The sequence below is a fragment of the Rhamphochromis sp. 'chilingali' genome (genome assembly GCF_963969265.1).
Source record: "Rhamphochromis sp. 'chilingali' genome assembly, chromosome: 2".
NCBI classification, from domain to species: Eukaryota; Metazoa; Chordata; class Actinopteri; order Cichliformes; family Cichlidae; genus Rhamphochromis; species Rhamphochromis sp. 'chilingali'.
Genome location: NC_137930.1, coordinates 19,112,437 through 19,125,851, shown reverse-complemented (window position 1 = coordinate 19,125,851; position 13,415 = coordinate 19,112,437). Strand labels below are relative to the sequence as shown.

At 39.4% G+C, this 13,415-nt stretch overlaps 1 protein-coding gene across 1 annotated transcript in view; it reads left to right on the top strand.

Moving 5' to 3' along the window:
* The window catches only part of itga1 (integrin, alpha 1), a 60,693-nt gene that overhangs the window by 25,702 nt on the left and 21,576 nt on the right, over positions 1-13,415 (top strand). Inside the window, exons 2-3 of the mRNA XM_080864631.1 lie at positions 544-664; positions 9,140-9,249. Coding sequence (XP_080720757.1) covers positions 544-664; positions 9,140-9,249 — 231 coding nt within the window. The remainder of the gene's footprint in view (positions 1-543; positions 665-9,139; positions 9,250-13,415) is intronic.

The window sequence follows — 13,415 nt, the reverse complement described above, 5'->3', positions numbered from 1 at the left end:
GATATACTCATCTCAGTGACAGACAGACCCAGACTGGGCAGAGTGCAGAGAAGAAGCCATTGTCCTGGAGGTCAGATTGAACCCTGACCAAAATGGCTCACATTGATGTTCGAAATTCCTCTTCCAGAATGACTGTGTGTGTCTGTGTGCGTGTCTGTGGTTCACAAAGTTCGGCCCTCATCTGGGTACATCATTTTCATGCACCCGTAAATAATATTGACATAAATAGAATTATTTATATTTGCTGTAACTAAAATACCTAAATGCTAACTTTTATTTATTACATTTACAAAGTATTTTAGTAGATCTCTTTTTTTTTCCATTTCCAAGAGGCATCTTGAGGGTTTCAGAAATATTTACTGAGTGTTTATGGCTTCTGCACTTAGAAATAACTGCATACGCACATCTTTTGTTTCAGTATTTGCCCATCAGTTTATGTAAATCCACTCTGAAGAGCAGCACAGCAGACTCAAACAGGAAGTAAAGCGGCGCCACTCTCGAGTCTTATCATGCGTAACCTTTACTGTACTTTTATCTTTGCAGTGCTGCTGACCTGCGTGTTCTCCTTCAACGTGGACCAGAAGAACAGTTTGTCCTTCTCTGGACCGCTGGAAGACATGTTCGGCTACACTGTCCAGCAGTTTGAGAACAGCGAGGGAAAATGGTGAGTGTCATCAGCAGCGCGTTTTTTAGGGGCTAAAGTCATCAGGAGGCCGGATGTATGTGATCCCTGCATCTCACATGTAACACAGTAAGGGGAATTGCTGAAAATAATATATAAATGGGCCAATAGGTTCGACTATAGGAGCACAGAGGTGTGTTTAAATGAGACACTGAGACAAGAATGTAACTCAAAAGAACCAACCGACTTTAGTGAAATAAACCATAAGGTTGACAAGCACAGGTTAAAGGCACTTTACAATTGTAGAAAAGAAACTTACAAAAAATGAAAGAAAAGTAAAACACATACTAAGACAATGACTTGGCCAAGTGTCCCTTTTGGTTTTCAATGCTCGGGTGCACCCTAGTAACCTGACTCCTTAACTTTTATACAAACAGATTACACAAATCCAATGTACATTCAAATGAAAATCTCACACTCTTTTCACATGTGGAAAATGTTCTACACAACAGCTTATTATTTAAAGTCCCAAATAAAAAATGTCCACTCCTATTTTCTTTCCCAGGGTGTGAAAGAAAATAGGGATGAGAGAATGTCAGTCAGTGGTCTTATGAATAACCAGCTGTGTTAAAGTGTGAGTGATACACACTGCAAGGTGCAGCAGATCATCAAGTGGAAAAGAAGCGAATCTCAGTCTCTCTAAGTCAGGGGTGGGCAACTCCAGGCCTCGAGGGCCGGTGTCCCTGCAGGTTTTAGATGTGTCCTTGAACCAACACAGCTGATTTAAATGGCTAAATTAGCTCCTCAACATGTCCTGAAGTTCTCCAGAGGCCTGGTAACGAACTAATCATGTGATTCAGGTGTGTTGATCCAAGGTGAGATCTAAAACCCGCAGGACACCGGCCCTCGAGGCCTGGAATTGCCCACCCCTGCTTTAAGTCCAGGTGGGAAGGCTGGGAATTGTTCCTGAGGATCCACCTCAGGAACAATTCAGCACACACACACAAAAAAAGCACACACACACGCCGAAGACAATGGTATGGTGTCTCTCGGTCAGAAAATGCGGGGCTCTAAATAACGTAACAGGACATGTTTTTTTTTCTCTTTAATGACAGTAATACAACGTGAAAGAAAATAAACATTTGTCGCGCTTCAAGTGTTACCTTACTTCTGGAAGCAGATTGAGATGAACTTTCAGGCAGTTGATAACAACCAGAGCTAACAAAGGCTAACAGTTTAGCTCCACGCGGTACTTTATAAAGTCGCCAGAAAACTGCAGCATTCGCCTGTTTACTCACTTTGGCTACTTTTAACATGAAAGGTAGCTGATAACCAGCAAACTTATGTGCAGCACAGTTGGTTACAAACTTTTATCTAATACTCTTTCTAACTCAAAAACCTCAGTCTCTCTTTTCTCCTGCTAGCACGCAACTACCTCCACACATAGCACCGAACACAGTGTAGGTGGGTGAGACATACAGCGGCAGGCTGCTTTCCCATTGGTCAAAGCATACTGGGACCTGTGCATTTCGATTGGTTGGGCAGGCTGTCCATCTCTCCTCATATTTATCACTCATTAAAGTGGTACCCTCATTTTATGTGGGTTACACACAGATGCTCGCTGAAAGACAAGACCGTTCCAGCGCGAACCTTGTTGTAAAAATAAAGATGACTTCATGTGTTAATATTTTACCTAAAAGTCACACGAGGCGTCTTATCTGGAACATTTTTGCAACACTTTACATGTGGTACAGGTCTGCAGCAGCATAAGGTTAAATAAACAGAAAGAAAAAGCTCATCTCATGCAGTAACTTCACACCACACTTAGTGTCATTGTATGAATACATTCAGTAAATTGCATCCATTCCTGCTTATCTAGTTGCCATATCTTGTCCCACGTCTTTTGTCGTAAAGAGAATTTTCCCACATCAAATTGATAGCTTTGGTGGTGAGATGACTGTTTTCATACCGTTTTGGTTTATCACAAATTCCCTTATTAGAGTGTTGGACTAATTAACCAACAGTCTTATGGATCACTATGTCTAAGAGGTTGCATATCTAAATGCAATACTCAGAAGACAAAAGTCGAACATACGGTGTGTATTTAATGCTAATTAAATTAAAATAGCAAAGTTCTCAGAACAGCCAGGGAATACAAGTATCCAAGAAACACTAGGATTACTTATTCAGACAGCACATGGAAATCAGAGCTACATGGCACACAGATATGGTCATGGACAACACGACAAATGACAAAGAAGGACTGAGAAAGTACATACACAAGAGGTAATGAGGATAGAGGAAATGAAGACAATCAGGGAACCAGTGAGGGCCCAGGACAGGAAGAAAAGCTGCGCAAGACATGAAGGGAAACTGAATGTTTCAAATTAAAGACAGGAAGTAAGTAAAGAAAACAGACAAGAAGACAGACTGAACGTGAGACATTGAGACAGAGATGAAGAAACATTGAAAGATAAAGACAAACAGACGAGACAGAAGGAGGGCCAGAACAGAAACACAAAGGGAGACTCACTAAATACATCACTAAAGTGAACAGAAACTGAAGGCACAAACAAGGCTAGAAAGTAAACCATAAAGAACTTATACAAAGCATCAGAAAATTAACAAGATGTATTAAAAACAACCTTGTGAATAGAAAACAAAACATTAACACGACAGAAACCTAATCCAAAGAACCTAAAATTCAAAACTAGAATGAATCCTCAACTCAAAGACTCAAAACCTTGGATCAAAGACCCATGGACCATGACAAACTGGGTGGGAGAAGCAGACCAGTTGGTCGGCTCCCTTTCACCAATTTTACAGCCATCATTTTACCAGGAAAATGTGTCTTCTGTCCTTCAAGGTCTTATTCAAAATCAGCAATACTACACTTTAGGAATTTGATTAATTTGCATAAGAGGAGTGACATCTAAATATCCAGCTGACCTCTCTTCTAATTTGATCAATTTCTCAGACAGACAGTTTACCTGCAGATTTCCAAACAGATTAATCATATTTAAATTATCCTTTTTAAATTATCTTTTTCCTGGAACCATGTTCCAGGATTTTTCCTTCACCATTTATGAGGTTTCAAGAAGAAGATAAACGACAGATATGAATGTTTGAAAAAGTTATAGATGAAAAGATTAGATGAAAACTACTCAAAGGATAAATTCAATTGGTTTATTGTTTTATAAATAAGTTGAAAAAGAAAAAGTTAAACAAGTAAATAATGAAACAAGGTAAAATGAAGTAAGAACAAAACGTTAACAAGTAAATAATGAAACAAGGTAAAATGAAGTAAGAACAAAACGTTAACAAGTAAATAATGAAACAAGGTAAAATGAAGTAAGAACAAAACGTTAACAAGTAAATAATGAAACAAGGTAAAATGAAGTAAGAACAAAACGTTAACAAGTAAATAATGAAACAAGGTAAAATGAAGTAAGAACAAAACGTTAACAAGTAAATAATGAAACAAGGTAAAATGAAGTAAGAACAAAACGTTAACAAGTAAATAATGAAACAAGGTAAAATGAAGTAAGAACAAAACGTTAACAAGTAAATAATGAAACAAGGTAAAATGAAGTAAGAACAAAACGTTAAACAAGAAAATAATGAAACAAGGTAAAATGAAGTAAGAACAAAACGTTAACAAGTAAATAATGAAACAAGGTAAAATGAAGTAAGAACAAAACGTTAACAAGTAAATAATGAAACAAGGTAAAATGAAGTAAGAACAAAACGTTAACAAGTAAATAATGAAACAAGGTAAAATGAAGTAAGAACAAAACGTTAACAAGTAAATAATGAAACAAGGTAGAGGAGAGAAAACCCCAACAATCCCCTCTGAGCACGCACTAGGCGACAGTGGGGAGGAAAAACTGCCTTTAAACGGGCAGAAACCTCCGGCAGAACCAGGCTCAGGAGGGGGCAGTCAACTGCCGGGACTGGTTGGGGAGGTGAACAGAGGTGGAGCAAGACGAGGCTACACCAGGTGAGGAAGCAGTAGAGTTCCTCCTCCAGGGCCAGCGGAAGCGTTTGTTCTTCTTTTTCATGCACTTTTCTACAAGAGCTTTTTTTTCCAGGATGAGGGTTCTCAACTCATCGATGGTTTCTACGTTTTGTTTCTCAAGCTTCTTGCATGTTTTCTCCACCTCTTCCAGTGTTGCTCGTTTTTCTTCAAGCTTTTCCCTGAGCTCTTTGGATGTTTCCTCCTGCATTATCTTGTCCTTGTGCATGTCTGCGTTTCTCTGTTGTACTTCTTTGTACATGTCTTGTAGCTCCTCATTTCTTCTGTGGATATCTTGGAGCGTACGCTGCAGGTCGTCATGTATTTTGTCTTGTTCTTGCTTTTGCGCCTGCATTTCAGTGTGTTTGCGCTTCAAGTTGTTGTATTCCAACAATATCCCCTTAGTGAGCTCAGAGTTGTTTCTTGCCATTTGCTCCATCCTTTTCTGCATGTGCGAGCATTGTTTGTCCAGTTTTTCTTTTTCCCTTTCTAGTTGACTTGTTTTGTCCTTCAGTTCACTACAAAACTGTTGCAGTTTTAGGTTTTTACCCTCAAAGTCTTCGACAATACACTTCTCTTCTTTCAATCTTTCTTTCTCTTGAAGAAGGTCTTTATTTTGGCGCAGTGTATCATCCAACTTTACTTTCAGCATTGTGTATTTTTCCTCCGTGACTTTGAGTTTGTGCTCCATGTCTCTTTGCTTTTTCTCCTGTTCTTCCTTCTGTTGGAGGATTTCTTTATTTTTTTTCACAGCTTCATCAAAGTTTTTTTGGAGCAGCCGATTCCTTTGGTCCATATATTGGAGATCCCATTCTGTCTTCTCAACAGTAGCTTTGCTGTCTTTAAGCTGGTTGGACATCTCCTTTAGTTCCACGCTCTTTTGCTTGTTTTCCTTAATTAGGAAGACAATCTGGTCTCGGGCTTGTCCAAACTTGATTCCCCAGCCCTCATTAATAATATTTATGTCGGGCTGGCGTTGTTGTCTTTCTTCAAGGTTCTTATTTTGCGCTTCCATCTGTCTACACTTCTCCTCCAGTTGAAGTTTCTCGTCTTCAATCTGTTGAATTTTATTCTGGAGGTGGTAGTTTTCCTTCCTACTGTCATGTAATGCCCTTTGGACGGCTAAGAGGTCATTTGGCCGGCCACGACAGGAAGGAGAAGCGGCGTAATCTTTTTGCCTTGGTTGGTGTCTTGTAGGATACATGTTGAAAGTTGTACACGACAACTCTGAAAAGGTTTCCAAAAGTTTCTGTGGTGAACGTGTGAAAGCTGCAAACACAAATGCTGCGAAGACACGAACTACAAATTGCTGTTTCTCACCCCTATTTAAGGTCAAACTTCAAAGGATCAAAGTGTAGTGACATCACAACTCCGTGAGCCAATGAGATTGTCATGTGACCTTTTGGAATGGGGATATTTTTTTTTAAACCGTTTTCAAATTTAACTTAATATTTGACTATTTCTTAACTGACCTGTTTAGCTGATTAAGAAATGAATTGCCACGAGCATCCCTAATGTTATATAACAGACAAGTAATAGAGGTATAATACATTTTTTAAATGTGTCTTTTTTTCCCAATAAATATTTTTGTTTAAGAGAATTCTGGCCAAAAATGTGCACACGTATCAAGACAAGTGTTCATTCGGTTAAATTCTACTCCAGAAAATAATAAAAAAAGGAAAAAAACACTGATTCGCTTGTAAAATTAAGCTGGGGCGAGCACACCAGCTGCGGCTGTAATGAAGGTCCTTGTTTTTACTACTAGCTGTTAACCTTAAACTGCCCGCCAGAGTATTCACATACCCAGCCTGTTAATACAATGAAACCAAGCATCCGTGGCTTCTTGCTAAAATAAACATGGAAACATGTTTTTAAAATCTTTTATCTCTTCTGCTTTCTGCAAACTCCTTTAGTTACTCTAAAGTCAGACCTGTTGCACTATAATCGCTGATCCTTTCCTGCATGGCTATACCTGATGGCGCTTTGTACTAGTTAACTTATCGAGATCATATGAGATCACTTGTAGTAATTCACTTACTGCTAATCAGTGGAGCCATTTGCAACTGAAACTCCTCAGTGCAGTCAAACATGTGTGCTACATATCATCCAAAAAGCTTGATTTTGTTCTGTTTCACACTAGTGATGAGGGCAAAGCACGCTGCGAGCGGAGGGAGGACATGACCGAGGCTGAATGATTTACAGAGGTTTAGTGGGGAAAAATTAGAGACGACCTGTAGCTCTCAGTGTTACGCTTGGGAAAATATTTTAATGAGAAAATATAGCAATCACATGGTGATGTAACACGCAGGTTGCTGTAAGTGGGAGGTGACTGATTAGTTACAGATGCCTTAACCGTCAGCGAGGGTGGGGAGAGAAAAGCTGTTACATGTGGCACAGGCGGTTCAGCTTTTCGCTGGAGCCTCTTGTAACCTTGGCTAACCCCAAGATTTGTCTGCTCTCCACAACATTGCTGGGAAAGGTTTCAGAAAAGTGCAATGTTTTCATTTTTTAAATCATGTGAAAATGATTTGTTATTATTGTAGAAATTCAACATTTAAAGAGTTTTAAGGTTTAAGAACTTGTAACCTATTTTTTGCTGAAAAATATCCATATATTATTCATCCAATGATGAATTATGGTTTGTGGGGGCAGAAGGTAACAGAGGTGCCCGGATATTCCTCTCCCTAGCGATGTCCTCCAGCTTATCTGGGGGCGCTCCCAGCTGAGAGACATAATTTTCCTCGCTTGCTCTGTGTTTTCCAGCAGTCTCCTCCTGATGGGACACGTCCCAAACATCTCACCTACAAGATTTCCAGGTGCCAGCCTAATTAGATGTCAAAACTGCCACAGCTTTCTCATTTTGTTGTGGAGGTTTAGCAGCTCTTTGAGCTTGTTGCTCTATCTCCAAAGCAGATCCCAGACATGCTTTGGAGGAAGCTCATTTCCTGCCACTTGCATCCCTGACCTTTTTCTTTCGGGAAAAACTACTTAGTGAAAAAGAGTAATTATCAAATAAACCAGGATTCAGAGTTGTAAGCCGAGCTAGCAGCTTCATTTTCAGTTGTTTAATTCTATATTCAGCATCTTAACATATTCACATTTACTGTGCAACCTGTTACCATACTGCCATTTTTACCCTTTTATCATACTGACAACAAACCAATGAGAATTTTAATAACAGGTGTTTTTTTTTCCTTGTCACAAAAACATAGCTGTTGAGCTGTTTTTGAAGTAGATGCAAATCCCAACAAACAAATAGTATGATAGGATCAATCTTTGTTCATTCAATCTGAAAACGACCCATTTCATTGCCGTTCAGCTAAACAGTGGAATCTGGACACCGTTTCAATTTTCCCTCTCGCAGCTGCTTATTTTCACTTTTCTACTTTGGTTACGTCAGCCAAAATGACTCGGTTACTGTGGGGGAAAAAGACCATGGTTTGACTTCAAATACACCCTGTTGGAGAAAGTTCTGAGTCATCTAGAGTTGATGACACCAGCACACATTTTACATACAGTTATTCACACGGCTGTGCCTTTAAAACTTAACTTTATGTAATAACAACAGCCTGTACAAGCCTGGTTTTCATGTTAAGAACAGTTTTGAAAATCCATTGGATCGGGAAAGTTATTCATCCTGTGTGCAGCATGAATATTTGGACAAAGTTGCATACCAGTGCTTTGAACCGCTGTTGAAATATTTAAGTGGTTGTCAATCATTCCCTTGTTAAAGCTGCTCTTTTTTTGCAGTGACACGAGCAGGAAGAACACTTAACTTATCATTAATGAAGTAATTATGAAGTGTTTATTTTTTCATTTCTGAGTGAAAAGAGTGCTCGTTCAATGCTGTAAATAATTACAATGTTTCTCACAGGCAGCTGGCAGCAGAAAGTGTGTCGGGTGTGTTGTTGTTCCTCTCTGCGTCTTGCTTCAAATGACACAGGGTCCATTAGAGTCAGGAATGTTAATAAGCTTGAGCGTTTAGAGGAAGGCAGATGACCAAACTTTTTTTTTAGCATCAATGCACTGATGGAGAGACACAGTGTAATAAAACCCACACAAGACACATATTGAACTTGTCCAGCACATTAAACGTAACACTGAAGTGCTATAAAAGCAGCTGGGAGTTATCTTCCATTACTATGTGGTGTTGGTGAGAGCTAAATGAGATTAACTGTTGTTTTTTATTTCCAGCTATTTCTTTGTTATTGTGTCAGAGTGATTATATAATAAAACTGCAGCCACAAACTCGCAAGCCAATCACAATAAACTATAACATCTTTACTAGGCAGTGTGAACCATGGTTTACGTTCAATTGCTATACAAGTATAATTAAACCATGTCTAAATAGCTGTGGACCTCAGAAGTGGATCTCAGAGTCACTGCTTCTAATCGCTGCAATAACATCTGAATTGCGGTTGTTATCACAATTGTAAAGCAAGTAGTGTGGATGTTGGATGGCTTTCCATGTAACCATTCCCATCTCGTCCTTATTTTTTCAGGGTTCTGATTGGATCTCCGCTGTCAGGACAGCCGAGTAAAAGAACCGGAGACGTCTACAAATGTCCCGTGGGGAGAGATAACAACAACTGCATCAAACTGGAGCTGCCCAGTAAGAAAACGATTTGTGTGCACATGTGTACAGTTTTATCTGATCTGGCTGAAGGGGGCTATGAGTTCATGCAATGCCAAGACAACCACCTGTCCCTCTGTCCAGCTACAGTTCACAAGAAATGCAGCTCCTCCTGCAGTATTGGCCAGATTTTAATCAAACTTACACACAGTGATCACTCAGTGGTCAGTGTCACATTTGTTGTTTTATGGGCACTTTTCCCTTTTCACAGCGATGACCTTCATGCGCACTACTTATAATTGTACCAAATTCTTGCTCCTAATGTACTGAAAAATAACAAATTCAAACTGTTTAGTGAAGTTAATAACAAAAGATTCTCATTGTTGATACATTTTGCGTGCACAAAATTAAAAATCACCTTGTTAGACATGCAAAAGGCCACTTATTTCCTGATAGATTATGACAATCATGTGATCATATTACTGATTATTATCATGGAGTAAGAAGTTCTGTTGATTGACTCCCAAATAGCACATTTGAGAGCATATTTGTGGCCTACCTTCCACCATTATCATCAGTAATACGCTCAGTGCTATGACATACTGATCACAGGTTTACAACTGATCATGTAGTCGTAATGCTTCTGAACTCAGACGGTGTACAAGACTAATTTGTCATGCATGTGATGAAGTAGAAAACAATGTTTTGCAAGGACGGCCTTACATTTTGGCTGTTATGTTTTACCTTCTCTCCTGTTGTGTTAATACTTTCCTATTCACGCAGAGGAATGCACAGCATCCTTCCTCCAACACTATCGGATAAATGAAGGCTAAAGGATAAAAAAACCAATGCTGACACCTTTTCCTAACAGATCAAAATTGCCAACGCTCTGCTGACTCTGTAACTGCACCGTTCCAAACCTCCTCTGCCATTAACTTCAGCATAAAATTAAGATGTGCTTATGCCATGACCATAGTGAAATCCTGGCAAGAAAGTAAAGCACTCACAGTTATTCCTGCGTCCAACACACGCAATCTGATATCATTGTTACCACAACCTTACATTTTAATGTTGCCCCAGGAGCGTCACTGCTTCAGGACCTTTTACCATGATTAATTATACTGATATGATTAATGCTGTGAAAAAGTTAAACAGTTATTCTTGGATTTGAGAAGGTGTCTAAGCCTGACCTCAAAGAAGTAAAAACTCAATCAATTAACTCTAAAGTAATAAGTAAACATGGATATCTAATTAGTGATCACAGTCTCCTGTGTGAAAGCTGTGTGTTTGACCCAACCACCCACCACAACCTCTTCTCTAGACACACTTTGTCACTCGATAAAAGGAAGCAATAATAACACGGGGATCAATCATTCAGTTGCTGCATATTATATCTGTTGTCATTGTAACAGATAATCCATGTTATTCGCTTCATCTTTCAGTGGCCGATTGGTTTATATATGTGCATGAACATGTGCATGAGGGGGATTTTAATTGCCGGTGTGCATGGGAGAAGCTCTCAATTAACTGTCTGCACAAATACTCTAAATCCAAGTGCTTCAGGGCGTGTGCGTCTGATGTGTGTGTAAGTTAACTTTTATATCTGACTGGGTCTTCTGGGGAGGAAGCTGGAACCATCGGAACAGGAAGACAGCAAATAAACAAGGTTTTAATGTTTCAGCCTTCCAATTTATCTAAATTAAACAGATAAACACAACTTAGCTGCCGGTCAGTAGTCTGCAAAGCCTCTATTAGTGCCTGCCTGTGTGTGTACGCAATAACCGAGAGCTTGTGTGTGCAGCAGATCTGCAACTTTTAGAGACTGATACGTCACCGCTTTAGCACAGTTGCCTTGGACACCTTAAAATTTCTAAGTAAGCACGGTAACAGCTTGGCTGCTGTTGGTAAATTATTGGTTTTAAGTGCTGATCAGTTGGAATTCCCTTCTCTGAAGTGGAGAGTGCTGTAGTTGCTTTATCTTGGGGGATTTAGAAAAAAAAGCTTGAATCTCACAGACCGAAGTTTTGTCTGGAAAGCATCCAATGGGAATCTGGAGCCAGACAAGTCAGCAAAACTAGGAGAAGTTTAAATGATGACAACAGTGCTGGTTTATTTTACTTTTTTAAAAGAAACTAGACACGATAAGCAAATGCATGACCTGTTTGTTTCTTTAGGATCAGTTGATGGATATATAAAGTATTCTTGGATATTTCTATAACAGTAGAAAAACCTTGCGCAGTTCAGCAGGATGTGTTCATGTAAATGTTTTAAATAAGTAAAGGGCTTGTCAGTCATCTGTCACTCTTCATCATTTCAGTCTATGCCCACTGACGACTCCTCACAATCTCTCATCGCCACATCTGCCTCCATAATGGATTTACATTTTCCCAGCACAGACGAGCGAAGCCAAACCATAATGAGCAAAGTTAGTGGCTGTTGTGTTGTAATTTTTAATGACTCTTCAGTCTGACCAGTAAAACTGGGAGGCGGTTATGCCATGGCCATTATGAAATACTGATGAGGAAGAACAGTACCCACAATTTTGGAGGGGTTGGTTACTAAACACCTTGGCTGTATTTTTGCATTCTGTTTAGAAAATTGAAACTAAATGACAAACATGATGCGTCAGTTGTATAATTGTAAAGTCAGTCTGCCTTCTCTCACATATACTCATCCAAAAACAAAACATAAGTTTGGGTTTTCAAATAGATTTTGTCTTATTAGATATCTATCTATCTATCTATCTATCTATCTATCTATCTATCTATCTATCTATCTATCTATCTATCTATCTATCTATCTATCTATCTATCTATCTATCTATCTATCTATCTATCTATCTATCTATCTATCTATCTACATATTTTATATATATGCACGCAGAAGACATTTGAAATGATACAAGCAGTCACCCATCTGAGAACGGATAATACAAGTGTCCGAATCTGTTGTTGAGGAATTGCTCTCCCTTCCTGCAGCTGTGCAGTGGTCAGTGGCTGTGGCTGTCTCTGATGAACACGTTGACTCAGCATGTGCCAGGTTTGTTCAATAGGAGACATATCAGGACTAAATGCTGGCTAAGGAAGTGTCCGGATGTGCTTCTTATCCAGAAAGGCCTGCGCTGCTCTAGCAGTGTGGGGGTGGGCATTGTCGCATTGTCGCCCTGAAACAGCCGCAGGGTGGAGTACTGCTGCATGAGTGCCACAAATACAGGTTGGAGCACCTCATCTTGGTACGTCTGTCACCAGGATTTCCACTGAAAACAATCTGATCAGAAGTGGCCATGCAGGGCTGCGGCAGCAGACACACTTCAATTGGTCGCGGCAGCCACTGCACTGATAAAAATGTTGTAGATAAACTGCATGAACCAATTCTGAGGTGTATAAGTGAGTTCACTTGTGTTCAGTAAACAAAATACCAGCCCTGCTTTTGACTAAATCAATCAGCTGTAACTGAAAACTACTAATGTGAAATGTTTGGGTATTCTAGGAAATTGGGAAATGGATTTAAAACAAAGACTGATTATGAAGCTGATTTGCCATAGTAATAATTAGTTTACTGTTTTTCAGTGTTGTGAAAACTCACTGCAGTTTAGATCCACAATCTAGAAAATCACAGGCAGAGCACCAGAGCAGGAGCAGTGCTCTGATAGGTCCAATTTGTTCTGATTGTTATCAAGCATTACTGAGGAAAAAGCTTGTATTTCGGTGTCTGTCACTCGTTCCAGTCCCACGTGGGTATCATGAGCTGCAGGGTCCTGAACTGTGTCATTGGAGTTAAGAAATAAGGATGGGTCACTTTCCAAATCAATTCAGACCCACATCACAGTTTAATGTTGTTTTAAAAAGTTTGTTTATGAAAGACAAGGATTTTTTTCATCCTGAGGTCAGCAGGGAGCCCGATTGTGCTGCCTTTATTAGTATACTTTAGTGAGTGTGGGAAGGAAATAGAGGGAAAAAACCCACCCGGAAAGGACGTATAGGGTAAAAATTTAACGCACTAACTGCTAACAGATCTGTTGCACATACAATAAGAAATTGTTTCACATCAAAATCACTTCTCAGGGAGCAACATTCAAAATTGAAAAGGCATGTTTCACAGATTTGCAGAAGGAAAAACTAATTCCTATCCAAAACATTCCCAAGCTGCTAATTTTAGACACATGTTGGGTTGGTTTAATGATTCCCCTAATTCTTTCCCCTTCA